Source organism: Numenius arquata, chromosome 9 (genome assembly GCF_964106895.1).
Source record: "Numenius arquata chromosome 9, bNumArq3.hap1.1, whole genome shotgun sequence".
Classification (NCBI taxonomy): domain Eukaryota; kingdom Metazoa; phylum Chordata; class Aves; order Charadriiformes; family Scolopacidae; genus Numenius; species Numenius arquata.
The window spans coordinates 36,766,162-36,793,486 of NC_133584.1; the positions used below are offsets into that span (position 1 = coordinate 36,766,162).

General features: G+C 42.0%; 1 protein-coding gene across 1 annotated transcript; it reads right to left on the reverse strand.

Annotated features, from left to right (window-relative positions):
- Nucleotides 1–5,871: 5,871 nt before the first annotated feature.
- On the reverse strand, nt 5,872–25,899 carry LOC141468845 (elongin-A-like). The gene is made up of 11 exons (XM_074154058.1): nt 25,735–25,899; nt 18,483–18,539; nt 16,508–16,620; nt 14,132–14,834; nt 12,465–12,564; nt 11,449–11,622; nt 10,727–10,824; nt 9,684–9,864; nt 9,053–9,176; nt 6,233–6,351; nt 5,872–6,096 (listed from the first exon to the last, which is right to left on the reverse strand). The coding sequence occupies exons 1-11, from the start codon at nt 25,882–25,884 to the stop codon at nt 6,035–6,037; spliced, it is 1,881 nt and encodes a 626-aa protein (XP_074010159.1). The 5' UTR covers nt 25,885–25,899; the 3' UTR covers nt 5,872–6,034.
- Nucleotides 25,900–27,325: the final 1,426 nt, after the last annotated feature.

Consider the following 27,325-nt stretch of genomic DNA (forward strand, 5'->3'; position numbering starts at 1 on the left):
CCTTCCCAATCAGGTCTCAGCAGCTTTCTCCCCTCTTGCAGCATAGACTCCTTCCTTCTTCCAGAGGCAAGCAGCAGCTCGCTCCTCTTCGTTTCTGCCCGAGCAGCTTATTTTCCTGCTTCTGCAGGCTCCAGCGAGTGGCATCCCTTCTTCTGCAGCCTCAACAATTCCATAAACATTAAGGGAGAGGGCCTGGAGAAGTGGTAAAAAGCTTTGTCTACTGCTTGGATATCCACTTGCAGTTCTGTAGGAGGAGAGCTACGTAAGATTTTCCAGAGCTGTTCAGCCCTCTTCCCTGAGCGAGTGCCATTTTTAGGTCTGTCACCAGGGATAAGAAGAGGCAACTTCTCTGTAAACAGAGTTCACAAAACATACGCTGCTGAAGGCTTCCACCGGCACTTCCCACAGTAAGCTCACCAGTTAGGGCTTAAGCTACAAAGATGACATTCGTGACTCTGCAGTTTCACATTTAAAACAGGCATTTTAAAGTCTTGCAAAAAAAAAAAAAAAACCCAAAACCAAAACACCCCCAACAAACCCACACCAAACACCCCACCACCCAAAAAAATCCCAAACCTTCTGCGCTATCTTGACCTGAATAATTTCTTCTCCTGATTCTAAAGGGAGACACTTGGATTCTGAAATTAGATCTCTATGCCTTAAATTATTTGGCGATTTCCTGAATATTTGATGCTTCATTTCTGAAAAAGCTATGACAGCTTCATCAGGTATTTAATTCTACAGTCCTGGCAATTTCAAGCTCCATTTCTAGCATCATTTTAGTCTAGGGCCACATTGGTGAGGAAGTTGAGGAGGGTCAAACGCACAGGAGCATTACACTCAGATTCCAGGATGCTCCATCTTGGAAAAGGCAGCTTCTCCTATCTTTATGGTTCTAGGCCATGAGATCTGGACTTTGCACATCCATCTGCAGAAACAGTCTTCTTAAGTCTTCTGGGATTAGTACATGCCTTTGTAGGTTTGGAAATGCTTGGTTTTCATCTGCTTTTTTGGTGTTTTGGATCCCACCTCTCCACAAATTATATTTATTTTCTGAAAAGCCTGCAACTCTGTCCCTAAAATGCGTGTATTCACAGAGGCCCCTTTTTGCTAATGAGTAAGGTTGAAGTTTTAAAAACAACCCAAGATATGCAACCAAAGGAAGTGACTGTACCACAGGGTAAAACATCGTTCAGCTCTATGAAGTTGAGAGAGGGAGAAGATCCAATAGCTGTGTCAGGATGCAACTCACAAGTGTGCAAAATAGAAAATTACACAATCCCATTAAAAAAGTTTTCTAGAAACTGTAGGAGAGAGGAGGATAACTCTGTACATGGCACATCCCTTCCATTAAAGAAGGGGAAGAATGATTTATTTCCATTCTTGCACCAAGCAGCACAACTGCAGAGCGCGATTCCACCACCTCCCTGAAGAGTTTCAGCGCTAAAGAATGGTACCCAAAGCAGAGATGCATTGAAAACCAAAGGTAAATGGTCACTCTTGAGAAATGCTGAACTCAGCCCCTACAGTGGATCAAATCTGATTGATGGTGAGGACACATCACCATTCTTTTTCCCCCAGTTGATTCAGCAGACTAGAAGGGAAATGCTTTGGGCACTGGAGGGAAGAATTGCTCATATGGAAATTACATATGGACAAAGATTTAAAAAAAAAAAAAAAAAGAAACCCACAGTATGTACAGCCTGTAAAGAAACAAGAAAAAAAAGGCTATTTCTCCCATAGATGGTGAACCAGAAGAGCAAGCCACTCCTTCAAGCTACTCCTCCTTCCTCCCTTGCCTGATAGCAGTAAACTTGCAAAAGCAGATGTTTCTAATCTGGAAATAACTAGACTTGTTCCTCCAGTGGCAATAACTAGTTACAATTGCAGGAAAAAGATCTTGATAAGTTCTGCTGTGGACACTGCCTCCGGCAGCTCTGTGGGAGGTAGGAAACCTCTGCTCAGTGGCAGGGGTGGCCTACAAGGGGAAACGGTAGACTATCATCTAACCAAGGCTAATCACCCACTCAAAGACCTCTCCTATCTTTACTGGAAGGGCAGAGAAAGAAAATACAAATAAAAGAATCAGGCAACCCTCACTGGTTGTTTCGGTTTTGTTTTGGCTTTTTTCCCCAAAAAAACATCTAAGAATGTCTTCTTACTCATCAATCCCTCAACATTTTTCACCCCACTAAATCCTTGCACAGACATTTCCCTGAGCTTTCAAGTGGCAAGTTTGAGATTTACATCGTGTGAGGGGAGTTTCTTTTCTCTCTGACGAGATTATCCTATGGCTACCAGAAATCCTCAGATACCAGACAGCCAACAGCAGGACGCTCAGGGCTGCAACATCCTCCCTGCTGACAGGGATCCCGGTTGTGCCTTTCTTTGGAACAGCAACAACTGACAACCGTATGCATACGGCAGTTCACTGAGGTCTCCAAATTCCTCCAGAAGGATCACGCCAAACCCTAAACCCCTTCCTGGCTTTGGCCCAGGAGTTAATCTAGCATTTGAACGCCTACGTGGTCCCCGAGAAGAGCATAGCTCCTGGAACTTCACATGCCTTCTGAGCAGCATCTCGTAAAACTGAACACTTCACCTCAAAACTGTGTTTTCTCCTCCTGCCACAGGGACTGTTTACATGGCAATGTAAACCTTTAAGTGGAATAGCAGTCAGGCCGAGCTTTCTTCTTGGGCTCAACCACTAACAGGATAGAAAACATTCCTGAATGCTATGAAACAAACATGGGCAGGAAGTGGAAAGTGGTTTCTTTGCATGAAATGGACAGTTCAAGAAGAAAAGAAATATTCTCCATTTGTGGTCTTTTCCGCAACAGCAGGGTTTTCCTTTCGTGATCATATTTCTCTCCCATTACTTATTTAATTTTCTGGAAACTGCTCATCACCTGGAGGTTTAAAGCATTTGCTGCTGGGACAAGAAGCTCCAGAGATACTGCAGGTGGACTAGGAGCTGTAATGTGTTTCTAAGGAAGAGAAGGCCATCATGCCCTCATGATGTTTAGACTTTCTGTGAAAATAGCCACTTCCCTGAGAAGGATCACAGGTCTCCTTCAATCTGCCCTGAGTCAGGCTCAACTCTCCTCCAGGGAGCTGAAAGCCATTTGACTAGAACACAGAACAGGTCAAACACACAACAGGAGGATACAGGATTTATCAGGAAGAGGGATGTGGCGACCAGCCTGGGGAATATGCAACAAAACCAACCAGAAGTCTTTCCATATATCCACCAGAAGGAAACTGATCTGCCTCAGGTCAATATACTCCAATATCTTGTATTGTTAGGTATGTGAGATGCCAAGAACACACAGACCTAGAAAGAACTCCTCTTCACTGGGGTAACTGCATACAGGGGTGGAAGGCAGGAGACCGCAGAAACATCTACATCTACTAGAACATCTGCTAGTGTTCTAGTTCAGATTAAAAGGGTACGCCTCTGAAGCAAGCTTTGAATTTACCTCCACATACGCTTTGAATCATGTCGTGAAGCAGCGTCAAACCACAAAAAACAGAATTCCTCACAAATGGACTGGGAGATGCATTCCCAGAGCACCCCTGACACACTGTAGCTTCAGGTGGGCTTTCAGTCCATAGGAACAGACCACAGCACATCTGAAGTGAAAGAAAAAAACTGAGCCTAAAGCGTGTGTGGCACCAACTACTTTATTGTAAAGAGATTTGCTTGTCTACAGTATTTTCTAATGTAGAAATTGTCAGGAAAACAATGCAATCCCATGGGCACCCTCTGCATATCTCTTACCAGAGACACATCTATAGCCTTTGAAGTTAGAGAAAGCGAGACAAGGAAATGAAAGCCACTTAATCTTGCAGTCAAATTTGCCCTCCACACAGCTCTGCCATCACTGCCAAGGGCAGTATAAGAGTTATCTCCTACTTAATTAACAATGCAAGCCTATAGTTAAAACCACTATTTATTCTTCAGTCTCCCAAGGGGACACTCCTGTCATCTATAGCTGCTCTGAATGGCTACAGCTGTGTTCTCTAATGCCAGAGTCCAACAGAAGGCTTAGTTATGGCTTTGTCTTTTCTCACATAAAAGGACATCATCAACAACTAGAGCAAATAAGAGTGATTTCACAAAAAAAAAAAAAAACAGAGTTCTTGAACAACTCGCACTACACTTGATACAAAACTCCAGCTGAATTAAACTTCTACCACCAACTGATTAGCAACTATATAGTGACCAGAGCTGTTTGATGGACAAAGGGTGGCACACTGGCCATTCAGCCAGGATTAAGTCCTGAATAGCTCCTCCCAGAAGCATTCTTTACAGAGGCCTCTGACAGAGGCTCCAGTACCTCTCCTACTTGTCAATGCTTGTTTTGATCCCAGAGACTGAGAAAGCTCCCCACAGTTTCCAGGTCAACACACCTTTCATTCTTTTCAGTGCAACTATAACGCATGGAGAAAAACCACACCACAGTAGCACACCTGCCGAGTTAAAATCCCGCTATAAATAGAGCGCTTGCACATGCTGTTATGTATGGGCAACTACGTTACCTGACTGCAAAAGCCATTTTTAGTAGCAGTATTTTTGTAATCTACCTGAAGATTTATAGGATGGTGAGGAAATTCACACGTAAGCTGTCTTCAGTAAGAGACAGCAACCGGTTTCATGATGATCTTACCCTCACCCTGTGCTTCAGGAGGAGTTCAAAGATGCCAAATACTATAGAAATACAAAAGGAAGAAACAAGACTTGCAGCTACTGAGCACAGCCTAAAGAAAGAGTCCCTCCATTTGTAAACCATGCCTTCAAGGCAAAGTCAGTCTTAGAATTCATGCAAGTGAAGTGGTTTAGATGAAGCAACTACAAAGAAGTAGCTCATTTATAAAAAGCAAAGCCATTCGTAGACGAGCCCCAAAGCACAGCAGTCCCCAACTCTTGTAAGGACGGCTACAGCTGACCAAATAGCTTTTTCACTTTGAACACAAAAGGCTCACATTCAAGGTTGTGATAGGCCTCTTCACGACAGGCTGAGAGCGGCAGATCAGAGTACGGTGCAAGTTTTCTCTCATCTCCAGACTTAAATGGATTATTCTGCATGAGTTCCGTAGGATGACCTCAGCATCAAACCGATGACATTCTTGTTTTCCCACCCTTCTGCTTGTTCCCAAAATACTATCTCCCACACAAGGGCTTAATGCCTTTAAAACATATCACTTGACAGGTCTGTCTTTATTTGGGACATTTTTGGTACAATAGATGGAGCTCCCAAATAACACATGATTTTTCATTAACTCACTGTCATGGCCTGCCCAGACAGTATATAAATCCTGCTTTTAAAAAGCAATTTAAATTTAAATATTGTATTCTCCTACCTCTCCTTTAAAGGCTCATTGCCTAAGTCAAGTAAAAGAACTGAAAAGCACATGGTGTCCCGAGAAAGGATATTTTGCAGCTCTCTTCCAGCAGGTCAGGAACTGAGCTCCAGAACTGTCTTATGAAACAGTCTCAGTTTCTGGAAGAGTTAAAACTAAAATCCAACCAAATCATGTTTTTATAAAAAGAAAAAAAGTCTCCCTAGGAAAACCTTTAGTGAAACGAATCTACTAAGTTTCCAAAACACTTTTGTGCAAGAGATGCCAAGACCTTTTCAATTGTATCTAGGTACACCTTGTGGCCGTTTCTACAAGATAACTTTAACTTTGGCAAAAATATACCCACAGCTTAAATGCTTCCATGAAAAGCATTTGCTTATGCAAATGTGAACATAAACTGATAAAGACAGCATCTATAAGAGTCCATATAAACTGATTTGTCATTAGTGTGTACTGACCTTATTTCAATTCAGTCTTCCTCGTTCATGAATAAGAAAGCAGCAGTGTGAAAGGACTCAGATGTTTCAATTTTTATTGCAAATCATTTGCCCCTGCAGTGTTTCATAACTATTTTAACTAAGGCAAACTGAAGAATGTTTACATTAACATTACTTTCATTAGCCGTAGCATGACACACAAATAGTCATAGCTTAAGATACGCATCCTCATTTTATCGTCGTCCAGCTCTACTCTTCAATGCTTTCAAAGTTTTCCTCATGATTGGTGCAATTTCTTCAACAAGAAAAAAAAAAGAGACCAGTTAGGATTACAGCTGTGACTTAAAATGGTATTAGCATAATATTAAGCATATATTAATAGCCAGCAATTTAAAACAATTATCTTGATAAACTTAGGAAATTCCACTTACTTTTGATAGGCTTCTTTCCATCTTGAGTCACTATGCTTGAGCTAGAGCTTCCACTGTTGCTAGCAGGGGTGGGATTTGATGATGTGTTATTTCTGTCTCTGCTTTCTGGAATCCTTGTTCTTTTAAAAAAAAAAAAAGGAAAGAAGAAAAAAGTTAGTGTTTGATATCAAACTGCTATTTGCTCTGGCTCATTTTGGAAAAAAAACCGATCACAAACATTTCAGACTTTATACATTTAAAAATCACAGGATAATACAGATTAGAAGAGATCTCAGGTGGTCATCTAGTCCATTTCCATTCTTGAACAGATTTTCCATTTCTTCCATTTCATGCATCCTATTCATCTTTAACATTAAATGATCAGAATTTGTGACAGATCAGAATGCTTAGCAATGCCATTGTGATTCATAGTGCCCCATGCTCTAGTTTGCTCTTTGTGTTTATTTTCTTCGTTGAGCACAGCTGAACTGCTAACTAGCTCCGACAGAAAATGAGGACAAATTCACACAAGCTTTCACATTTTTTTGAAGTAGAAACATCTAGCAAAAGGCATAATAACTAACCCTAAATATTAGGTTGGAATCCTCAACCAACAGGACAAGGACTGAGGCAGACACAGATACAGAGCTGATGCCTACTGCTAGACAGTTAAGTTAAATCAACACAGCATTAAAGTGTCAGCATGATGGCACCAATCTGGGCAGCCCTGTACGCCTCAGAGCCAGTCACTGCTGCCAGTTATCATACACCCCTGCACACTGAACTGCGAAGGGCAGCCTGCTGGGGATCTGCACATCTGCCATAGGACCTTTTTAGCTCCTACAATACCAACTTCAGTGAAGATTGCAGCTGTACAAATGCTACAGCTTGCAAATTCGGTAAGTTTTCAGAGGACGTGGTCAAAGCAATGAAGTTAAACTCATCGTGCCTAAACAAACTCTTGCTTCTCAAGAAGACAAAGCAATGACCCTCTTAACAGCTTGTTTCACACAACAACAGTTCTACCTAATTTAGCATGCCTGAGAAAAAGAAATATGCAAAGCTTTTCGTACATCATTCAGCTACTGGTCCAGATTACTGGCGCACAAAAGGACATTTACACCGCTGTACCTCAACCTGAACTTGAAGGCTTGTCTGCCACAACACAGACATGACCTCCACAGACAGGACAACTGAAAGCAAAAGCCTAACTTGAGATGCCTTAAGCCACTGCCTTGGTATGGGGCTATCTTTTCACTGAAAACAGCAAGAGTATGGCAAGAACATTCCTAATTTCATCAGCTAAAGGCACAGCTATAAAAACATCATATCTGGTGCAAAAGCTGATTTTAAGAAGTTCCTACATCCAGGCTGTCATTCCTGCCCCATACCACCACCATCTTGAGCAGTAAGTCAAGGCTGTTAATTAAGTCAAGCTCCTGAAATTCACAGAAAACACTTTCCCAGGGTTTTGATACAAAACTCCAGCCGAATTAAATTTCCACCACCAACCGATTAACAGCTATATGATGACCAGAGCTGACACCCCACCCTCCATCCCCAGTAAACCCAGGCCAGTTCAGTTACCTAGTTCAGGTACCAAAACCCAAACCATTACTCAGCACAACTGTAGGCACTGCAACATCATAACAGAAACAACTTAAAATGACTCTAAGTCAGTCTTGCATCAATTTGCAACAGCTTAAGTTTTACTGTCCCTGTTCCCAGCTATCCACTCAAATATTTGTCAACTTGCATAAATGTTCCTTAATTCAGATTAATGAAAAATGTTCCACATGCTGCTCCCCCAAAGGGATAAATTTGAGAAAGCAAGTTGAATAGCAGTTATGCCACCATGGGAACAACCACAGGCAATGGGGACAAGGGAGGCCACCATGCTCACCAGCAGCCACAGCAGAGTGAGTGACCACAGCTTAGGATACCCACATTCAGGCAGCATGAATACTCTCCAGAGCTGTTATGGTACAACTGCTGGCACATGGACTCATCAACCCATGGGGTGCTTTTGTCAAACTGCTGACCTTTCTTTCAGACAAGGACAGATACTCAAACAGTAAAAACCAGCCTGTGTCCACATAGTTGAGAAGGGAAAAAGAGGTAGAAGCTGGTGCTACAGCTGGTTTACCTCCCTGTTTCAGCCATCCTTTTGGATACAAGAGAGTTCATTAGGCTGGCAGGAACAGTAGGACCAACCTCACATCTCAGCTTTGGTTCTCATGGCTGTTGTACTACTCTGAACTAAGATGTCACAAAAAAAATTTGGCTTTGTGCTGTACACAGGAAAGTTTGTGGAATCCCAGTTTTCTGTTCCACTAGTGATTAGTGTTGGCTACTAATACAGACTGTTCCAGACACCCCTTTAGGCTGCAAAAGCAGAAAACCACCATGAAGAGTATTAAAAGTTGCCTAGATTCACTCTGGTTAGCTGTATCATTCCAGACAGCTGACTGGGATTTTATGAAAGCAGGACAACATGTGAGGCTACCGGGCAGGTTTATAAACACGAAACATCGGCCCTGGAATCTCCCCAGGATGTCAACTGGCATTAGCGTGGCCTGGAGAAAAACAACAGCATCCGCTCACTCTCCAGCTGGGAGGGTGAATTCATCACTGGCACTTTGGAGAAGTGTGCAGTGACAGTGCATACACGGCAGAGGAGCATGCAAGACTTAAAAGGCAAGGCAGTATCTAGCCACTAGCTGCTTAAAAAAGGAAAGTAAATAGAGAGCTATTTATAACTTCAAAAATATTTTGCCAGCAAGCTTTTGTACTGACAAAGACATCTAAACTCAAATTAAAAGCATAATACAGAACACTTACTTGCACTTCTCTATGCGATGAAGCTGGGCGACGGGTCCTGCTGTCCCGTGGATTTCTTGCTGTCGGCGAATGTTCCTGGGTGGTTTTGCTGCACCGGTCACATAAGCCATTTTTACTTGCCTGCCTAACACAGAAGCAAGGAGCAGAGAATATGTAACAGGAGGTTTTTTTGACCATTATGCTCAAAGCTCAGTTGATAATAAGGTTGTGTGGTAATTTCTAGGTTTAAACTGGGAAAAAAAAATAATTCAGAAAAGCAAAATCTGGTACCAAAGCATTAACTGAACTATGGCAAATCATATACAGACTGCATACAGTATTTATTCATACTAACTTCAGTATTTGTAGTTACATTAGTATTCTTTGCATCATTACTTAGAATCCTCGGTCTAGCCAGTAAGGTAAGATTTGTCTACTGTATGCTGCAAGTATTTGCATTAATTTATTGTATGAACGCACGTATTTATTTTTTGAGCAACTTGTAAATTAAAGTGTTCTTTCTTGATGACTTCTCCTAGAGGTCCAGCATTAGTGGTCAGCACAAACAGATCATTAAACCCTACATATTAAGTGCCAAGAATAGCAGAAGAGACTGGGGTTTGTAAGTGGAAAAGCTAACCACAGATTTTACCTTTGGGTTTCTCAGACTGAGCCGAAAGAATATTTTTTGTAAGCGTCTTCAGTTTTTCTTCTCTCTGATTAAACAGCCTCAAGTACATTTCACGCCAAGACTCATATTCCAGGAGGCTCTCATTTTTAAAATCTCTCTGGCAGTGTTTCTTCCATAAATGGTCAGACACCTCTGTAAACATCTAATTTGAACACAAGGTATCTTAAATCAAAGATTTAAAAATAACATTTTCAAGAGTACCTGTTAGCTGAGCCTGTATGTAGACAAAGTCCAGTTCCCTGGTGGAGAAAGGTGCAGAGCAAATCCCACCACACATGGTATCACAGGTACCCCCAACACAGAGCATGGCAATACTATGCAGATACTGACTTCAGCCCAGAAATCATATGGCTTCAATTAGCATAGCTCTATATTTAAGTTAATGAGCCCTGCTTACAGCCTAGACTTGTGTTTCCAGCACAGGCTCAGGCCACACCAGCTCTCAATGTTAGGCATGCAGAGAAATGGCCAACTCGCACTACAAAGTGCTACACACTCAGAACCTCAATGTCCAAACACATCATGGAGCTAAAGTCCTAACAGTGTAGGTGAGAAGTTACCACACACATGAAATCTCACCCCAGATACTTCCCGATTGGTATGCTCTGCAGCCTGAACAGTTTGTGACTTGAAAACAGTGGGTTCTATTATGACTTTGACTTTCCCAGCTATTTCAGTGGTAAATACTATGGAAATTTTGTTTTTTGTGGGTTTTTTGGGGTTTTTTGTTTTGTTTTGTTTTTTCTTATTTTTAGAAACAGAAGTACTTTTCTACCCCCACTGGCTTTCACTTAGTCAGCAGTAATAATTCTCTTAAATGCTTTAAATCCTGACACTTGAGAAAGGGAGGCTTGATAATGACAGCTGAGGTTAAAGAAAGAAGTATGCATGACAGAAAGCCAGTGTAACCCGTGCGGAGCCTTTATCAAAAAGGGTGCAAGGAAGGCAGAAACAGATGCCTCATGTCCTCCGTGGTTCCCTGAATTTAACAAAGCAGAATTTACCGGATTACATTCCTCTATTCGAAACAACTGCTGTGGTGTGCAACGTGTTAGCACAGGCTCAAGAATTTCGAAGGGCACACCTCCCACTTCATGTAGTGCTACAAAAGAGGACAGTACTTTCAGCAGCTCATTTCTTTTACTCAGTGGGCAAGACCACTCACCAAACAGTTTAAAAAAAATACAAGTTTATAAAGATACAAGTTAGTTTTAGCCAACACTAAACAACATGATGTTTTTAAGTCAGGCTATGAAAATATTTATAAATCAGCAGTTCCATACTGTCTGGCAATTATAGTTGAGGATGGAGAAAGCATCTTTGAATAGTTATTGCCCCATCTTTACTGATATGCATCACTCCCCTCTCTGCCTACGCAAGGGAATAAAGAATTTCTTGATCACTCGTTCTAATTTATGTAAACAAACACCTTACAGGGAAAAAAAGTCAGCAGGTATTTTGGCTTATAATTTATAGGACATTATATTTTAACTAAAATTGGAACTTTAAAAACAGTAGGCTTTCAAAGCAAAACTACATTTTATCATGCCCATAGATCTTTTCCATAGTTGTTTGGTTTTTTTTAAGTGCCTTTCAACCTGCTCTGAGTCACCATTTGTAGGGAGGGGCAATATAACTTTTAGTAGGCCAGTTGTGGCATGGAGGAAAAAAAAAAATCTGATAAACTTTCAGGCACAGCCTGCTACAAATCCCTTAAAGTACTCACAATCAATATTATTTTGAAGCACACGGATGCACTGTTCATACAGCGTAAGCATCTTTGAAAGACAGACTGTTTTAGAGCCAGAGTAAACTTGCATTTTAGAGTTCAGTCTCCGTCCTGTGAATTGAACAGTCTCACTGACTTGCTGAGGTGCTTCTACAGCAGGTGCTGGGGAAGCTGCAAACAAAACACCAGCCAGGGTTTCCTTTACTTCATGACATTTTGCAAGGCTTTAAACATTCAGCTTTGAGATAAACGCAGCTGGTAGTACACATTTATATTCATTTTTCTTGAAATACTGCATTACAGTTTGGGGCCTTGCCTGTCTTGTATGTTACAGAAGTCCATTCATCATCATCTAACACCAAGACAGCACATACATTGCAAGTAAGCTGCACCAACTCAAACCAGCCTTATGTTATTTAGCTCAGGTCTACAGGAGCAGTATTCACATCTCGATTACCCTGTTACCAGTCTACAGCACATTATTGATCTTCCCGAGTTATCCTAGAGAAGCCAGAAGCTGCAACAGGAGTGATGTTTCAAGACCAGGAGGATATGAAAACACTGAAACCTCACCAGAGCTGGCAGGGGATCCACTGGCACTTTGTGTCACCCACCAACAAAGATACTAGCAAGCTCCTACACCAAAGCTAGACCTAGTGCTTCCTATATTTGTTTTACCTAAGATAATTTCTACTGAGGCATTGCCTGCTATAAGGTATAGACAGGAGTAAATATAAATGGAACCTGTAGAACTGCCACCCAATCTATGCCTTCTCTACATCTGTAGTAGCCTTCCACAGGATTTCTTTATTCAGCAAGCCATAAGAGGAAGCCTTTATAACTCCCTTCAGCTTCAACATGATTTCTACAGGTGAGAAAGTGAAGGTGAGGCACTTCTTTGCCATGAACAGATGAGCTAATAAAGTTTATTAGGAAAGGGGATAAAGACGTATCTACATAGAGCTGGAAAAACCTGCACTATTTCACATACACCAGCCTTGCATACTACTTACCTTTAAAGTCTGCAGCATATGAGGGAGATGAGATTGAGATGCCCGTCAGAACTTTAGGCAATGGAGTATTAAGAAGATCTTGGAGAGATGCCACCTTGGCCTGTGCAGAGTCAAGGAAACATTGCTTCAACATGACAAATTTGGGTTTACTGAGGCTTAAAATAAACTACAAAAAAAACCCCTTAAGCAAACCCCAAAGTTAACTAGGCTAACCAGAATTATTTATTTTCGGCACTAAAATTTTCTCACTGGATTACTTTTCAGCATACCCTTTCATACTCTATTTACCAAGAATACATCACAAAAGGAACTTAGTGGGATATCTGCAATCAGTGCATAAAAAGAGATTAAAGAACAGAGTAGATGTGTTCAGCTAACAGGCTTTTAGATAAATCACTGTTGAGGTTAGAGCCTAGCAGTGAGAGGCGCGAGACGAAATTGCAAGAATACAAAACCACAATTAAAGGTTTAAAGGCAAACTAAATGCCTTAAGTATCCTGAAAGACAAGAAATAACTTTATACTTGGTCCAATTAAGACTCCTGTATTGTGCTTGCATAAGCCATTTAGCCTAAAATTTTCACTGATGACCCCTTAAAAAGGTATTTAAAGATGCAGATGCTCGGAATTATGTGCAACATCTAAATTGGGTATTGGGTGTCCTCCAATTGTAAGCAAGGCACTTACAGCCCAAAACTTCCACCTTCCTGAACTTCATTTCAGTATGTTTAATAACTTTTCATGACTGCTTGAACATCCAAGATTCTTCCTCAAACGGTTTATGCTAGAGTATTATACACAAGCCTCTACATTAGTATTTCTCCATTTGGGACAGAAGATACTACATTTAGATTACAGATCTTCCACAGTAAATAAAGCCTGGAGCTTTCACATAACAGTAAAGATAAAAGACTGAAGAGACTCTAATTCCCAGTGCACAAAAGGGCTTAATTTAAAGGTCTAATTAATATACATGTTTAGATCTACCTTGGCTCAGCGGAGCTACTTAAGCTTCTTCCACTTCAAGGGACTAGGGCAGTTCACATTACAAACACATAAGGTGGTGGGTTTTTTTAATATGCAGTACTATGGTTTAATTCAATGCATTAAAAGAAGAAAATTTAGTCCCACTGCAGACCTTAGAATTCGCTATTAAAGAACCACAGCATCCGACAAAACGACTGTGCTATACACAAAGAGCTGCTGCAGTGCCGGACCGGAAGAACAGAAGTGCTGGTCAAGAACAGAAGAAGGGGACATCTTTCCAAAAGTAAGAACTTTTGCTTTGTGGGTAAAAAGCAAATCAGCTGATACAAATCAAAGACCTTTACCATATTCGAAATCATCCTAAAATACAAGACAAGTTGATCGTAGGGACATGGTTATAGTGGTGGTTTTGGCAGTATTCAGGTTGATGGTTGGACTTGATGATCTTAAAAGTCCCTTCCAACCTAGACGATTCTATGATTTTAAACTGCCAGTAAAAAAACCAATCATTTTTTTGCCCCTATTAATGCAATTGTTGGCAATTGCAATGCAACTGATATGTCAGAGCCATGCAATCTATTGCTTAAAATAGATACGGCTGAATTTAATTGAAAGTAAGTGTCCAAAGCACTCATTTGTCTGCAGTTTATTTGCTATTATCTCAACCGTGCAGTAGTTTACCTTTTTATTGGGAGTTTCTGATTGATCACTGTCACATTTTTTTCCATCTTCCTCTCCCTCTTTGGCATGAGAAAATTTTGAAGCCTTTTGTGGTAATGAGCTGTTCTGCTCCCTGCACTTCTTTGGCTGTCCACCTGTAGAACAAGCCTTCCTCTTTCTTTTTTTGGTAACCTGATCATAATTAAGATAAGATTCAAAAGACATAGTAGGGGACTCAAATTCCTCTTCACTAGATAATCCAGCTTTGCTTTTTATGACAAGTTTTTGGTTTGGTTTCTTCACATGCTTAGGATTTCTCTGTTTGGAAGCATCCTTACTAGGCTTTTCCTTCAGGGATGATAAGTCTTCATTGGCTACAGAGGAATGCTGCTTTTCCGAAACTTTCTTGCTGTCTGTGGTGGTTCTCTCTTTGAAATCACTTTCTTTAGCTTGAGGATTGTTACCGTGGGAAGCATGCTTAGAACCACTCTTGCTCCATTCTTTATTATCACATTCTTTTTGAGACTCAGAATCTCTACTTTGGTGGGTCTTTTCACTACAAGCACACTGCTTATTCAACTTTTTAGAAGTGGGAGCACTATTAGAACTTCTGGAGGCCAGTACAGATGCTTTGGACTTCTCTGAAGGCTTAATCTCCTTGGAAATAGACAATTTTGTCACATCTTTTTCTTTTTCAGTATTTTGTTTTCTTCCTTCAAGACCACTGCAACATTAAAAAAAAAAAATAACGTCCTATGCTACATCTGATGCTAAATTCTTGAATAATCAATCTCTTTACCTGTATTAGTAAAACTAAAAAGCCTTAAATCCCACCATGTGCCATAACTTTACAAGACACAACTGTGCTCCTATTCTTCCATTATCAGTACAGAATCCTAGAGAAGAAGCCCTTGGGTCCAGCAGTGCTAAATACTGCAACAAAACAAGCAGGGAGTTGGGACGCAACCATCAGTAGGAGAACTTTCCTGACACCGTGCTGTTTGCTTAGAATGTGTTGGATCTCCTTTTTTTTTTTTTTTACCACCCGTCTTCCTTGCATGCTTTATAACACACACATGCTACTTGAGGTAACTAGGAGACAGAGAATTTAAGACAGGCTCTGTAGGTGATACAGATTACAAGAAGTCAGCCTCCCTACTTTGCTTATCTCGAGTTCTGGCATTTTACTTTCCCATTGTTTGAACAACTTCAGATTTAAAATGGACTATTCAGTTAATATAAACCTTTGGCTTTCTCAGCTCAACTACCTCAAATTGTCAGAGGTCTGCAAAGCATCTAAAGCACAGTTAGCCTGGCCACGGCAGTGGTGGCTGCTTCATTCTGAGAAGTCGCATCGCTTCAGTGTGATTCCTTCAACATTGGAAGCCCCTCTCGGTCTACAAGAACATTATAGCAAAGTCCTCGATACAACCAAAAAACCAAAAACACTGGAGAGCTGCCTCATTTAATTACCACCTGTGGTAAGAAAGAGCAACCTTCCCACTTCCCTGAAAAAGTGCAGAGCAGTGCCCAGCATTAGCTCAGTCCTGCTTGCATCAGCTGGGACCTAAGAACTTGTACCAGTTAAAAAAAAAAAAAAGAAAAAAGAAACAAAAGGCAGTTGAAGTCTGAGTGCTGGCTGGCTAATTCAACAATACTAGTTGCTCTGATTTGTTTGCTGGTATTTTATAAAAACTGTCCTGGTTTCCCCTGGGGTAGAGTTAATTTTCTTTCTACTGGTTGCTGTGTTCCAGATTTGGTATGAAAGGAATGTCAATACTGCATATTGTTTTAGTTGTTGCCAGATAACATTTATGTTTCTCAAGGACTTTTTCCAGCTTCCCACAGAAGCTGAGAAGGAGCACAGACAGAACAATGGAATGGCTGATGGAATATTCTGTACATAGATGTCATGCTCAGTATATAAGTGGGATCAGCTGAGTGGCAGGTACTTGCGATCACTGCTCGGGACGGTACCAATTCACCAATTTACTAGGTGGTGAGTGATTTGTGTCTGTTTATTCTTTTACCATTTTTATTATTATTGCTATTTTCCTTGTCTGATATTGTTTATTAAACTGTCTTTATCTCAGCTCAAGAGGTCTGGGGTTGGTTTTTTTCTCCCCCTTTCCCCTCCTTTTCTCCCTACCCATCTGGGGAAAGAGGGAGAACCACATGAGGGGCTGCATGGTTCTTGCTGACAGCTGGGGTTAAACCAAGACAGACTCATTTCTCCCATTTGATTTATGCTTTTGTCCTAATGCGTATTTGTCATCCCAAACACTTTCCTAAGCTTTCCAAGCTGCACTTTTATGCAGCTTGGAATGCTTAGTGTAACTTTTATAAAGTTACACTACAGTATAACTAATTTTTTTCTAAAAGTTAGTTGACACCTACCTTTTATTTTCTGGAGGAGTAAGTTTTTTCCATTGTTTTACCAGGGTTTTAGCCACATTCCCAGCAGTGGCATGTTTCCTAAAACTGTTAACTGTTTTGCCGATGCCAGTTTCCTGTTGAAGACAGTGCAAGAAAGGTGGAGAGAATAAATCACAACTAACATATCAAATAAAATCTTCCCTAAAATAGCTACAAACAGCATTAGCCTAGTAGTCAGAGCAGTCTTATGGCAGCTAAAGAAATAAACACACTCTCTATACTGCAAACAAAAGTGAAGGAAAGGTAGATATTTATAACCAAATATGGTGAACAAAATGTAGTCTTAATTCATAAAATTAAGAAAAATCATTTTCCTCCATTAAATGTATATATTTCAGGAATTTCATTTGTCTAGAATGCTTATGCCCACAAAATGCATACTGCTCCACTGAATTAGATTAATCAATTCAAATTCCCATTAGGCTTATGTAGGAACATTTTAGCATGTTAGAGAGCATACATGATAGTCCTATTGTAATCTAAAATGCATCTCAACCAGGAGTAATATGTGGTAGAAGGGTCAGAGGCGCAAAGTTCACTTGACTAAACTCAGTCTCAGTTTCGGCCACAGGAAAAAAAAAAAAAGAGACAAAAAAAGACATTTAAAGCCTGTCATTTTCTGTTTTCCCCAGTAAATTATTTTCACATTACCACTGTGCCTTCAAGTCTTGCTCTAGTCAGTTCTACATTAAGCACAACTATCTTGCAGACCTTGAGTGTATACAGAATCCCAGGTGATTTTTTTTTTTTTTAGATCCTGTATTATCAGTAAGTGCCTCTGATTCACAAACTCTTAAGATACATACAAAACCTGGAATTCACTAGGTTAGCAGCAACCTGTTACTGTTCTTGCTAACTAGTGAAATGGTACTCCTGTGAAGTCTGAGCAACAGTGTGCTACTCCCACATAATCAGCTCATACCTCAGAGAGGACTTGATTAAATTCACTTTAAGGATATTTAGCTTCTACATAATTTGAGCAATACTGGTTTGGTAGACCAGATTACTGCAAACAGATGCAAGAAATTTGGTGGGATTATTTCCTGAAGCTATTTATGTTCTTGAAATGCATTAAAAAAATATGTGGAATCCTCAACTATAAGAATCTTTTTCTTCTATTTGACTTGAAGGCTTCCTTAAGGTCTGTCACATTATAAAACCTGCAAGTTTGCTGGGAACATGAATTGTCTGCAGAAGCTCTGTCATTTTAAGCAACAATAATTGCAATGAGATTATTTTGTTTTTCAATAAAAAGATATAAATATTGCTGTATTCCAGTAGAAGCCTACCTGTGTTTAGGCAGGCAAACACCTTTGCCCGAACAGCCTAGCCAAATACCTTAATTACCATATTTTTCTCCTACTCTTCAAAGAGCTCTCTTGCAAAAACCACATTTTTCTTCTTCCCAAAATACAGACATATTGCTCATAATAACTAAAAGTTTCATAGAGCAATGTGAGAATTTCTAATATAAAATTTGATAGGGTGCTGCGTGGATAAGGATACGAGCCACAAGCATCCTTACTTGGGATGACTGTTCTTGAAATGGAAGAACCTTGAGCTGTTAATAAAAGACACAATATAGACAACCAACCTAAAGAATGGTTCACTCATATTTATTTTGTCTTAAACATTGACTTGAAAGCAGTTTTACAGTGAAAAGAATCCGAGCCCAAGTGACAAAGTGTTCTCTATATGCTCAGATTCCTGCCCAGTACTGTCACTGTTGGCATAATACTGCCTTTGTCAAGTTGTATACCCAGCTCCCAGCTTGCTTTCGGAAGACTCCACGGTTCCTTGTACAGAGCTTTAAATTAATCACGATTAAGAGTCAAAATTTTAAACGCAAGACATTCATTGCTTCTATGATTGCAGACCCCTGACATTTACCCAGTAATTCACTATGGAAGAGTTTAATGTATTATTGGTCACTTACCACTAGAATATCCAGTGATATATCCAAATCCTGTAGTAGCTTAAGTGTTTTTATAATCTGGAAGGAAACATTAGTTGTTTTTCTTAAAACAAATATTTGTAAGTTCTATTTTGTTTTTCTCATCTTCATTCACACGCTTAATCCAAAAACACTCAATAGCATTAAGAGGAATATCCAGGAAGGCCAGGAAAATGCAAGCACTCCTTTCCTGCACATTAGGGCTGTGCTTGAAGTCTGTGCTGTGAAACAGTGCAGTTCTGCCAAGCCCCAATTTCAGTAACACCAGAAAATCCAGTAGGTATGAATTGACCACTACATAGATTACATTAAAGATCAATAATACAGTAGTACAGGCTACACATATACACACCCACACTCCTTGTGTAGCAGCGACCCTCATTTGTCACAGAAGCAATAGGAAAACTGCATTATGCAGAACCAGCACCATGCAAAAATCAGAAAGTCTTCCCATCAGCAGCACCACTCCTTCATGAGCCCACACCAAGAAAGGACAATAGAGCTGGTGGGAGCCCAGTTTGCAAAAAAAATAAGTTTTGAAAACTTAACTGCAATTTGTACATTAGCTAAACAAGTTCAAGCTAGAACAGCTGTTTAATTTCTCACTGACAAAGTGTACACCTGTTACAAAATTCAACATTTTCAAAGCAGGCAAGAATTTTTCAAATACAAAATGCTCATCCTCCTATGATAAGTGTTTCAATAATACAAAAGTCTCATCTATAAGCAGCAGGGTATAAATTTCTTTGGCAATGGGTAAACAGCACCCCTGAGTCTTGCAGTTGACCACATACAAGCAACTTGCCTTTGCTTCATGGAAGCTTCTGAAAGATATGTTATGTAGGTCACAGAATTAATGTGCAACTGAACTCAGAGCATTTCATAGTGCTTTCACAAAGCTTGGATTACTAGTCAAGTTTTTCAGATCATTGCCACTTCTAAATGCAATGGCAGGAACCTGCAGGAATGCAGAACAGACTACCCAGAAGCTTTTTAACTATAGTAACAGCTATGCTAACTTAAATAACCAACGAACTGTCATTTATCATATTAGATATTGCTTCTGAAATGGCAGCACAGGAGGTGGAAGAGGCAGTAAAATAATTGAGTAGTAAACTTGAAGAAACAGTTTACAAATCACGCTGGAGGGATATTTTTTCTCTACTGTTGTTTTAAGTTTCACTGTTCCTATAATGCATTAGTAATGGAATCCCACACCTGACACTGAATTTCACTGTGTACAGTGAGCTCTGTCTACAGGCCTGGCATGTGGTTCTTCCTGTAAATTGCCCACCCTGCAATAGTGTTTGTCTAGAGAAGTACAGGAGAAAAGCTTCAACACCACAGGAAAAGCTGTAACGGTAAGACACCCACCTAGAACCAGAGGTAACAAATCAATTCTTTCCCCAAAAGTTCAGCTAACTAGAAAGCGACAGGACATCTACCCAAAAAGCTTCCTGACCAGAATTTCTGAACCAGTACAAAAGCCATGTGAAGTTCTGCTTAACTCCCATTTAAGAGTAAGACACTCACTCCCTGAGCCAGCAAGTTGTGTTAAGAATATATGCAATGAAGTTAAAAACGAATTTCACATCTCAAGAGAACTACTCTTCCTTCTGAGAGCAATAGAAGTTTAACACTTAACTTTCTCCAGATGCTCCACAGGTGTAGGCTACACATTTCACAAGCTGAAGACTTTTTCTACTTAGAAAAAGTAATTAGTATTTAGAAAAAGTGCTACTTAGAAATCCCATCATGGAAAAAATGCATTGCAAAGATGCTTAAGTAGAAAAAAAATAGTAACTGCTCAATGATAACCACAAGCATTAGAAACTACGTTATCAGTGTCAGGTTAGTTCTTTTTTTATTATTATTATTTAATTACAAAATATCCCCATTAATTTCATTTGTTTTGCAATGAAAAAGGAAGTAACCCATTGCTGACAGGTTATATCGTGCTATATAGGATGACTAGATGCTCAAGCAGTGCAAACCACTGGACTATGCGACTTATTCCCAGAGACAAACCCACATGTGGAAGAATACGAAAAGATGATTTCATCCAGCTACAAAGAAAGTGAGGAGTTTGGGTGTTTCCTCTCAATGGGTTTTTGGACGAAGTTAATTCATAAAGCTGAGTTCATTTCAGAAGAACAGATTCAGGAAGCAGGCAATTACTATTCATACAACTTCAAACCGACAGGCTAAATTACAGAAGTACCTAGATGACAAGCATGTCCAAAAGCAGTCAACACATTTTAATGAAAGACAAAACTTTCAAAGCTTTCTAAACCAAAGGCCACACTGGTCATTTTGCTTTCTTGAAACGTATATCATATTGGGCAAATCAAGACAAACAAGAGGGTTTCATGAAAAAGAAAACAGAAAGCATTGATCAAACACTCTGACAAGCCTTTTGGGAGAAGTGATCCTGATCTGTCGAAAGCAGGGAGCAGCTCAGGCTGCAGCGAGATTGACAGCTATGTATGAACGGGACTACCAAAGGAGAGACGGCTCCATTTGCCTTGTGCTGTGTCTGGGCAATGCAAATGGCAGCACTCAGCCTGCTGGAAGGAATCGCCATCCCTGAGCCCTTGGCATTTAGAACCTAACTTACATACAGACACCATCAGGAAACAAGCAAATTTAATTTGTGGCAAACATCAGTAACAGCAGAGAAACTTTATATTCACCCCATTTGCTAGAGAGTTCCCATTTCTCAATCAAGGACTGGGAGGGGCTGTCTGCTTTTTAAAGCAAAAATATGAAGCTCCAGTATCTACCAGCCTTTGGTGAAGACCACAGAAGACACAGTAAAGACTGTCACTGAAACTAAAGCTTGTTAGAAACACAAACTTTGGCTTCATTATATTTTTATAGTGCACCATTACAATTCTTACTTAAATTAAGGCAAAAAGGAGACAGTAATTTATCTGAAGTCAGTTCTGACCAGGCCTTCAAAAACAAAATGAAGATTGACAGTTGAGGTGCCTCGCTCTAACCATACCTTTTACCATAGTATTTGTAGACCATCTAGCTCTTCTTATCTCACTGGAATGTACCCAGTACCTTTTTTTCCCCCCGTTTTTTCTATACATACACAATACATACATAGCCCTCCACCAGTTTATTTTACCTTGCATATCACTATCAGCTACACCCTTATGGTAAAAACTCTATTCACTTTAAATGAGACGGTAACGTTTATAGAAAAATTACGAAGAACGTAAGTTACCTTTATATGTAATTCCTGAGCTATTCTATGTAATTCCTAAATATTGATGTCTAAAGAATGTTCCAAAGCCTTTAGAATTGTTGTTTTTTCCAAGGCATTCCAAGCAAGCTTAAGACACTGGTCTTCATGCAACATAAACAGATGACAGAAACAGAGCCTTATGGACAAAATGAGATCTGGCATGCACATACTGGTGTGAGACAAAAGCAAAGGTGACAGCAGGAGCAAGAGCAAGCTAAGATAAATGGGAGGAGGGAAAGCAGGCAGGCATTTGGAAAGCCAAGGGCAACGGTAATGAACAATGGGCGAGAAGCATGTGAGCAAACAAAGTTTTCCAGAGCCAAAACTGAAAGCCAAGAGATGATAACAACAGCTCTCAGGTGCACTGAGTTTGGTCTCTTCCCACAGCACCACTGTTGCTTCATCATCCCTTACACAAGTGTTGTACAGTCTCTTCATTTTTTTCTAGCTGAGCCTGGACCCTCAGGAAGGATGGGACCCAGTAACAGGTCCCCAGGCCATCTGTGGTCAAGGGACTGATTCAACATTTCATCACAGTAACTCTTTCCTGCTTCCTCTCCTTCCCTCCTCACTCAATAGCTGCATCTCTCAAAGAGACCCCTACAATTAATTAGCTCATTCTCTTCTATAACACAGCCCATGAAATTTCACCAAGTCCATAACTTCTGGCTGAGCTGGACATCTCATTTGAAAGAGCACCAAGACTTTGAAGACAACACGTTAGACAAACCAAACACATTCCCAAGTCATTCCTATGTCCTCAATAAAAAAAATTTTAAAAAAAATTGCCTAAAAAATGTGAAAAATGTGCCTAGTTTTGTTTTCAGCTACTGAACTTAATTATCTCTTTCTGCTGACTAAAGGAGTCCGCTTTCAAGCACCTTATACAACACAGAAATGTAAACACTAATCACACACTTTACCTTGGTTCTTTAGTTCCAGTAAGTCATGCTAGCCAGAGCTATAGCCATTCTCTGGCTGTCTTATTATCTTTCCAGCTTGGCAGTGCTGTTTTTAAAAACAGTCCCCAGAACAGGACATAATATTCCTGTAATTGTCCCTCTAATACTATATAGCGGTAATAACATAACCCCGCTAAGCTACCCAAAGATAGCATTTATTCCATACGCCACTGCGTTGTACTGCAATTTCATGCTCAACTGGTAATACATCAGAGCTCCGAATCATTTTCTGAGTCAATGCTTTCCAAAATAGTGTCTCCTATCCCGAGTGACCTATATTCACAGCTCCTAGCTGTGACTTTCCACTGAGCCATGTTAAAATGTGTTGCTCAAACAAACGTAGCCTAACACATGATCAAACTTGGTTTCTGTAAGAGTCTCTCCATTTGACACAAATTACTTCAGTACTTGTAGTGTTTCCCTACAATGCTTACAGTCTTCTAAAATAAGAAAAATTTGACTAGCATCATGTCAAGAACAGACACACAATCACCTCCTACCCCAAGAAAAGCCACCACAAACCCACAAATCATCGTTTTCTGATGAGGTCTGGCACTTATTTTTGGTGAGTGCAACTGAAATCCATTTTATGTATTGCATCAGGTCCATAGCATTGCTACTGTAATCACTATTACACAGAAGCAAGTCAAATGCCTTGAGACTTGCATATATTTATGACAGTTAGAGTCAGCTGAATATAATCTGAGATAAATTTAGCAGTACATATCTACATAAGGTCTCATCAAGCGGCATGGATCACAGCACCATCCTTTAATTCTACACCAATTACATCTTATATGCAACATCTCACCGCTGCTCAATACACTCCAACATCAATGTCAATGAAGACTATTTCATTTACCTGTAGAAACAACAGCACTATTTTTTTCCCTGTCCTGCTGAACTTCTCTAGTACCCTGAGTATCATTCAATACTCAAATCATTAGTTCTGTTCATTCTTTGGTCAGTTCTCTGAAAACTCACTGGGGTAGCCATCAAACCTTGCACATTAAGAAGCTTTTTGACATGTTCTGCATCTTCCCTGGTTACTATCAGATCAGAAAGTATTTAGCAAGTATTAAAGTGCCAAGACAAATACTGTTCTCAAGTATGGAACAGAAATATTTGACAACACCAACACTTACCTACACACACATCTGTAATACTGATTTATTATTCTTTCTACACATACCTAAAACATTCTTCTTTGCCTTTAAACATGATAACCACATGTTTTCTATTACTAGATTTATCTTTATGAGCAATGCATTTCACGACTGCCAATTTACGGCTATCAGTTTCTCACTTCCCCTACCACTCCTTAGCCCCTGTTATCCATAAATATTTCTATTTCACTAGACACAGTTTTACCAGGGACAGAAGTGCTGCAGCACCACCATTAGTCCCATTTTATGCAGCACCTGCTTGCAGTCATGCCACATAAAAAACGTGCATCTCCTCCCTTAACAGAGCCAAATCTGCAAGGGCTGTTCAAATTCTTCAGTTGAGTTGAATGTGTTTTGAAACTTACCGGTTTGGGATCACTTAAAAATTAATTAACTCTAGAATTGTTTCTTTCTTTTCCCTTTCAATCTCTTGCTCAGAATAGCGTAACACCATCAAACCCAAGTACTAAAAAATGGAAAGAACAGAGACACGACGATCTGATCACTTCTGTAGCACAAGAAGAAATTTTAGATTCATTGAACTGCGAATTAAAACATCTGAAGAAGCACCTGCACAGATATTTGCATTTTGGACAGATATACCTTACAGCAATGGCATTCGAAAAGATAAACCACTATTGGCTAAGAAAATCAGTATTTCCTATATATGCATACACATACACTTTGAAAACACAGAGTAGGTATGACTAATGACTAAGCCTTTCAAGCTCATTAACTGCCAAACACACTGAAGATTTGATTTTACTGCCGCTCTCTGCCTCCAAATACCTCCACAAACTTGTATCAGGTCTTAATGTCTTAGAAATCTACCATGGGAAATGCGTTCTGTACTTTCAAACTGAATTCAACCCTCAGAGAACACCCCCCACCCCCCCCTTCTGAATACACCTTCAACCAAGTGTGATTTATTACTTCGTAAGCCAAGTCTGGCACATACTGCTTTGCTTCCATCATCCTCCAGAGCCCAGGCTGGGGCTCGGAGAGGGTGTCTACCTCCCCCCTAAGCCCTGGAGCCTGTACTTATCTCCCTGTCTGCCTCCCGGTACCTCCGGAGTGTCAGGAGCAGCTTCCAGAGGCTGCTCTGATTCATCTCCCCACTGAGTCTCCTTGATTCAAGTAGTCCTTATCTAGTCCTCGCAGCTCCGCTGTCCTACAGGTTGTTTAATTTCTCCCAGAGAGAAGAGCAGCTTTGTTCTTCCGGCACCAGGGGTAACAACAACGCGGGGTGCGGCGGCTCCCGCACCTCTTGCTGCTTGTTAAAACAAAGCAGAAACACCCATTTCACCGGGAAAACACAGAAACCCCCGCAACTCACCTGCTGCGTTCCGACCTTCTGGCCGGACACCTCACACAGCCAGCGCTACCCGTGCGATGTGACCACACGCCACCTCGCTTGGGTTGCCCTTCGCCTCCTCACCCGACCGCACCCGGGGCCTCTCGGTCACCCACCGCGAGCTTCAGCCCTCACCCACCCGGGAAACCACCACGCGTGTCCTGGCCGCTGCCCAGCCTCCCTTCAGCGCGCCTCGGCCACGACAAGGGAAGGGAAACAAAATGGAGACCCAGGAACGGAGCCCCCACACGGGGGTTCCCCCTCGGCTCAGCCGCAACACCCCACTCCCTGCTCGGCAGGGCCGGCAGCCGAAGGGGGCACAGCGCGGGCCCGGATCGCCTCAGCGCGGCGAGGGCCACCCCGCCCCGGGGCTTCGCTGCTGCCTTATGTATATACACATAAAGATATATAATAAACGTTAAGAGATGGGGGCAGCCTCTTGACACCCCCGGGGGAGAAAGCCCCGCCGGAGCTAGCGCGGCCACCGCGCCGCTACCTCCGCGGGCTCCTGCGCGCAGCCCAGCCGCTCCTTCAGCTCCAGCACCCGCCGGGCAGCGCTCCGCCCCTCCGCCATAGCGCCCGGACCGCTCCGCCCAGGCCACTCAGCCTCCGCCCGCCCCTCTTGTAGCAGCGCCCGACCCGCCATAGGCGGTGGGGCGGCGCGGCCCGGGCCCGCTGCAGGGGAGCGGGCGGGCGGTGGCGCCTCTGCTGGTCCCCGCCGGGCTCCAGCCCAGCGGTGCCCGGTATTTCCTCAGCTCCCCCCTCAGCTTTCTGCCCCTCGCCGCGCCGCCCGCCCTCCCTCCGATCCGCCCCAGGCTGCTCACCCGAGGGGAGCGCTGCCCCGGGGCGGCCTCTGAGCTTTTCCCTGGAGAATGGCTTGAGAGCAGCCCTGCTTCTCAGGACTTGGGGGTGTTGGTTGATGGGAGGCTCAACATGAGCCGGCAATGTGCACTCACAGCCCAGAAAGCCAAACACATCCTGGGCTGCATCCAAATAAGTGTGGCCAGCAGTTCGAGGGAGGTGGTTCTGCCCTTCTGCTCCACTCTCGTGAGACCCCACCTGGAGTCCTGTGTCCAGCTCTGGAGCCCTCAGCACAGGAAAGACATGGACCTGTTGGAGCGGGTCCAGAGGAGGGCCACGAAGATGATCAGAGGGATGGAGCACCTCTCCTGTGAGGACAGGCTGAGAGAGTTGGGGTTGTTCAGCCTGGAGAAGGCTCCGGGGAGACCTTATAGCAGCCTTCCAGTCCCTAAAGGGGACTACAGGAGAGATGGAGAGGGACTCTTTATCAGGGAGTGTAGTGGTGGGGTGAGGGGTAATGGCTTCAAATTGGAAGAGGGGAGATTTAGATTAGGTATCAGGAAGAAATTTTTCACTATGAGGGTGGTGAGATGCTGGAACAGGTTTTCCAGGGAAGCTGTGTATGCCCCATCCCTGGAGGTGTTCAAGGCCAGGCTGGATGGGGCTTTGAGCAACCTGCTCTAGTGGAGGTGTCCCTGCCCATGGCAGGGGGGTTGGAACTTGGTGATCTTTAAGGTCCCTTCCAACCCAAAGCATTCTGTGATTCTATGGTTTCATGGGCAGGGGTCTATGGTCAGGATCCAAACCATGCTGGGGCCCTGCTGACAGGCAGTGCAGGCAGCCGTGTCCTGGGGCCAGGCCCGAGCTCTGGTCAGCAGCCCCATGTAGGCAGGCACAGCCAGCAGGGCCTGACCTAAAGTGACTGTTCCCTGCTGGGCTGTTGGCTGACCGCAGAATCACAGAATGGTAGGGGTTGGAAGGGACCTCTGGAGATCATCTAGTCCAACTCCCCTGCCAAAGCAGGGTCACCCAGAGCAGGTTGGATGGGACCTCTGGAGATCATCTAGTCCAACCCCCCTGCCAAAGCAGGGTCACCCAGAGCAGGTTGGATGGGACCTCTGGAGATCATCTAGTCCACCCCCCCTGCCAAAGCAGGGTCACCCAGAGCAGGTTGGACGGGAACGCATCCAGGCGAGTTTTGAATATCTCCAGAGATGGAGACTCCACACCCTCTCTGGGAAGTCTGTTCCAGTGCTATGCCAGCATCACGGGAAAGAAGTTTTTCC

Excerpts from the sequence above, each read along its gene's own strand:
- LOC141468845 (XM_074154058.1), bottom strand. The coding sequence starts at position 25,884 with ATGGCGGGTCGGGCGCTGCTACAAGAGGGGCGGGCGGAGGCTGAGTGG. Across the intron at positions 12,565-14,131 it reads CAGAAACTCCCAATAAAAAG|GCCAAGGTGGCATCTCTCCA; the intron begins GTAAACTACTGC and ends GACTCTGCACAG. Across the intron at positions 6,352-9,052 it reads CATCGCATAGAGAAGTGCAA|AACAAGGATTCCAGAAAGCA; the intron begins GTAAGTGTTCTG and ends TTTTTTTAAAAG.